Genomic DNA, 4,929 nt, shown 5'->3' with positions numbered 1-4,929 from the left:
ATAAAACTAAGGATTCAACAGAACAACAACAACAAAAAGATTTAAAGTTTAGCAACTAGTACTCTTATTTTTTTTTTGAGACACAGTCTTGCTCTGTCACCCAGGCTGGAGTGCAGTGGCACAGTCTCCATAGTCTTGGCTCACTGCAACCTCTTGTCTCCTGGGTTCAAGAGATTCTCCTGCCTCAGCCTCCTGAGTAGCTGGGATTACAGGAATGTTCCACCATGCCCGGCTGATTTTTATATTTTTAGTAAAGACGGGGTTTAGCCATGTTGGCCAGGCTGGTCTCGAACTCCTGACCTCAAGTGATCTGGCAACCTTGGCGTCCCAAAGTGCTGGGATCAGAGGTGTGAGCCACTACGACCAGCTGCAAGCAGTACTTTTAAATAAGCTTAACTAATATTTGTCTATAGAGTACTAGCGTTTATGAAGTCAATACTGTACAAACGGTGCATATACTTTGATATTTAGTTTTACCTACCGTTCCTGCAGTATCCAAGATTTCAAGCATACACTGTTGTGCATCTACTTCAACTTGCTGGTAGAAAAATTAAAATACATGTTCATTTTTTAAATGTAAGACTACCTTAATATACACAAAAAAGCTAATATATCAAAAATAAGATACACAGATTATAACAACTTTACAAACTAATATCAAGCAATACTTCAACAAAGCAGGAGGAAAAATAGCTAAGTAATCAAGACTCAAAGACTCCCAAATTGTAATCGGGTTCAAAAGCCATGTGTTCTCAAGTCAACACAGGGAAACCTACAAGATCCAGTCTCAGTATGATCTCTCAGCACTTAATTCTAGAGAAAAAATAGTTTCAAAATAGCTCAAATAAATAAACAAAACCAGCAACAGTTCAAACAATATCATAAGTAATTCTGTCTATCTCAATTCTCCCATGATACTTTCGATATACCTCATTTCTCTAGGTAACTATATGCCCTCACCACACTGGAACAAGATTTCTGGTAGTAAGGAAGCAGAGCCACAGCTATTAAATAAATTGCACATATATCCCTGTTACCCCTTTCCATCTAATATTTCCTAGGGAAAAATAGGTATTTAGAATTAGATGTAGAAAGAAAAGAGTATTACTGTCTCACAGCTGGGTTGCAAAAAAGTTTCCAGTTTTTTTGGTAGACTGTGGACATAGAGGGAGGAACAGAAACAGTATTTGTACAACAGCAGGGCCAAGTTAGTTGCTTCATAAAAGCTGGGAAATACCTCTTTCCCTACTATGTTAAAAATGTCTACACATTGTTTTATTGTCACATAATGTTAGTGGACACAGGAATTCACCTTACTATAGGCTGAGCATTCCTAATCTAAAAATCCAAAAATTGCAATGTTCCAAATCCAAAACTTTTCAAGCCATGTGTGGAACATCATGCTACAAGTGGAAAATTCCACAAATGAGCTCACGTGACCAGTCACAGTCAAAATGCAGCCAAAACTTTGCTTCATGCTTAAGAATATTAAAAATATTACATAAGATTATGTGTATAAGGTGTATATGAAACCATGAATTGTTTAGACATGGGTCCCATTATATTTCATTATGTATATACAAATATTTTAAAATCAGAAAATAATCTGAAATCTGAAAACACTTCTGGTCCCAGGTATTTCGGATAAGGGATATTCAACCCATATTGTGAGTGGTGGCACTTTCTCAAGAGGTTAGTAAGTAGAAAGCTTAGGAAGACTTGTGTCCACCTATTTCTAGGTTAAAAAGAAGGGAGCTTGAGAGTAATCAGTCTTGCTAGGTAGGGGATAGGAAGTAACATGGGGCTACTACTTGAAATGGATGACCTGCTTTAAAGTTTGTGTGTCAAATTACAACTTTAGGGTCAGGATAAACTTAAAATTTTGTGAATACGTGAGAGTATGAGGGTTTATGATCCTCTTAAACTGGTAAATATGCAATGCCAGAAAGTAATTGTAAACTTTTCCCACTAATTTTATAAATTAACTCTGCCTCCATCCTACTTTGTATAAAACACTCAATAACTATATAGCTAAAATATTTATATTAAAATCAAGAGCAAAAGGCCTTCCAAAGTAATATATACCTTTCTATAAGAATCTTCTATCGTAGGATCATATTTTTCTACAAAAATTCCTTGAACAAACTGTACAGTCTGAAAAAAAAATTAAGAAACCATTATACTTCTGAAGAAAAGAGTACATTCAATCTTTAAATTGTAAACTGATTTCACACAGGGAGTTACACCATCATTGAAAAAAACCACAGACAATACTACATTTGAATGTATACATTTGGTAAGAAAATTACCTCAGAAAGCTGTTTTCTTTTTTATTTTTAAATAAATAATCACTATGCTCCTTATTGGGTAATTCTAAATTTAGAGATCACATATTTAAAAATTTTAAATGTCTCTTGTTTCAGTCTTTTATTTTTTTTTCTTTGAGACACAGTCTTGCTCTGTCTCCCACGTTGGAATGCAGTGACACAATCTTGGCTCACTGCAACCTCCGCCTCCTGGGTTCAGGCCATTCTCCCACATCAGCCTCCCAAGTAGCTGGGATTACAGGCATGCACCATCATTTTTGTATTTTTAGTAGAGATGGGGTTTCACTATATTGGCCAGGCTGCTTTAGAACTCCTGACCTCAGGTAATCTGCCTGCCTCGGCCTCTGAAAGTGTTGGGATTACAAGTGTGAGCCACCGTGCCGGTATTGTTTCAGTCTTAAGAGCTTAAATTTGATTTTTAAATTAGAAATTGACTAATTGTTATGTATACACACATACATGCACAATCAACTGACCTCCCCATCACTTTGGATACAAATTGAAAAAGTAGTTCATTTCACATCATATATACTTCTCAGTTTGTTCCAAGCATGTAAATTCTCAGCTAGGTGGCCTTTCTAAGTGACCAAGATGGTTTATCTTATGAGTGAGGCAGAAGGTCAATCTATTTGCTTGTGAGGCTTTGCTAAGCTCTGAACTATTCATCAAATTATTTTCCCTACGTTTTTCCCCTTTCCTAACCCTCATTACCAAGTTATTCTTGCTACACCATTCCTTGATGCAGAAAACATGGCCATTAAAATAATGTAAAACTGGACAGTCAAATGTCATATTTGAAGAAGACTTTTTATAAGCTTTGATATTTTCTAACATAAAATGTATAGGGTAAGATTATTTATAAGAAGAAAGAGCAAGCCAGGCATGGTGATTGATGCCTGTAATTTCAGCACTTTGGGAGGCAAAGGTGGATTACTTGAGGCCAAGAGTTTAAGACCAGCCTGAGCAATACAGCAAGACACCATCTCTACAAAAAACTTTAAAAATTAGTCTGGCATGATGGCACATGCCTGTAGTCCCAAGCATTCAGGAGGCTGAGATCACTTGAGCCCTAGCCTGGGCAACAGAGTGAGACCCTGTCTGAAAAAAAATAAAAATGAAAAGACCAAAACTTATTCCTACCTGGCTCTGAAATGCAAATGCAGAAAGACACATATTTGTATGCTCTCAATCTCTGTGCTTAGCTCAAATTGTATTCCAGCATAATTCGTGTCATTCTGGAGTCAATGTTCCAGAGAGAATATGATCCACCCAGATATAATTAAAAGTTGAGTAAAATTACAAGAAAAATATTACATTGCTTCTAAAGTCATTAAGGGATTTTATCTTAACAAAGACTTATCAAAACCTAAAACTCAACAGAAAAATAACGTCTTGGAGTGAAAGGCTTAGGTAAAGAAAGAATGACTTACCAAAGCAGACTTTCCAACGCCTCCTGAGCCAAGAACGACTAGCTTATACTCACGCATGATGCAGGCTTGTCAAAATCTAGTACCTTATTAAAGAAAAAAAAAAAAAAAGAATTCTAAGTAAAATTTTGTATTCCTGTGCTTTTCACAGAAATAAAACATTCAGGAAAATAGATTTATTTAAAATGATTACTATACAACACAAATACGGAGCACCCTATAAGCAGACTTACTAAAAGATGCTCAGAGGTAGAAGAAAACTACAGAATTACAGACATGACTTTCAGCCCAATCCAGGATAGAGCACAGGTCTGAAAAGAAATCTAACCTATTACCTGTTTTGTTACATCAAGTTTTACTGAAACACAGCTATATCCACTCATTTGTGTACTGTCTGTGGTTTCTTCTGTGCTGTAACAGCAAAGTAGTTACAACAGAGCCTAAATATTTACGTATCTGGCCAAGCCCTGGCATACGTAAATGGTAAATATAAATATGTTGGTAGAAGCAGCAGCAGACCAAATATTTATTCCTAAAGTGGGGGACGTACAGACAACCTGAAAATGGTCTAGAATCAGAGGCAGAACTGAATATGAGTCCCCAGACTGAAAACGTCTACTTAGAATGTTTAGTATGATGAAATAATAGAAATAAAGGAGCCACCAGAATAGGTTTTAAAACTTCCAATCAAGAAATGACAGTTTTTAGGGTCATGGTTAACAAAGCTACTATAAACTGGTTTAAATGATTTTAATCAACCAATAACCATTTGCCTTGGAGGATATGCTTCTACAAACTAACCAATTAATGAGGGTTCCTTACTTGTGAAACTCAGGCAATCAAAAATGGCCTGTTAAACAGATACATTCCAAAGCCAACCAATCAACAACTGTCTCATTTAAGTGACAGTGCTTCTATAGCTAACATTAACCTGCTCCTGTCTTTGAAAGTTTGTCAACCATTGAACTTCCTAATTCCCCAAAATCCTGTAAGATCAGCAGTCTAGCAAGGTTGGGGAAATTCAAAAAAGAGCAGAAAATCTGACAAGGACAGCTTAGGTAATCAAGAACTTGGCCAGATGTGGTGGCTCACGTCTGTAATCCCAGCACTTTGGGAGACTGAGGCAGGCGGATCACTTGATATCAGGAGTTCAAGACCAGCCTGGCCAACATAGC

At 36.6% G+C, this 4,929-nt stretch overlaps 1 protein-coding gene across 4 annotated transcripts in view; it reads right to left on the bottom strand.

Moving 5' to 3' along the window:
* Nucleotides 1-4,929, bottom strand: part of RAP1B (RAP1B, member of RAS oncogene family) — a 22,015-nt gene that overhangs the window by 10,738 nt on the left and 6,348 nt on the right. The window contains exons 2-4 of one of the 4 annotated variants that reach the window (XM_011929278.1): nt 3,758-3,840; nt 2,086-2,154; nt 482-538 (exon numbers count right to left, since the gene is read on the bottom strand). In XM_011929278.1, the coding sequence (XP_011784668.1) occupies nt 482-538; nt 2,086-2,154; nt 3,758-3,814 (183 nt within the window). In that variant the 5' untranslated portion in view covers nt 3,815-3,840. Of the gene's footprint in view, nt 1-481; nt 539-2,085; nt 2,155-3,757; nt 3,873-4,929 lie in introns of those variants that run through there. The other 3 variants (XM_011929281.1, XM_011929279.1, XM_011929280.1) reach the window with 3 other exon arrangements.

Source organism: Colobus angolensis, unplaced genomic scaffold (assembly GCF_000951035.1).
Source record: "Colobus angolensis palliatus isolate OR3802 unplaced genomic scaffold, Cang.pa_1.0 Scaffold80, whole genome shotgun sequence".
Classification (NCBI taxonomy): domain Eukaryota; kingdom Metazoa; phylum Chordata; class Mammalia; order Primates; family Cercopithecidae; genus Colobus; species Colobus angolensis.
Note: the sequence above shows the minus strand (reverse complement) of the source record. Positions and strands in the feature narration are given on the sequence as shown.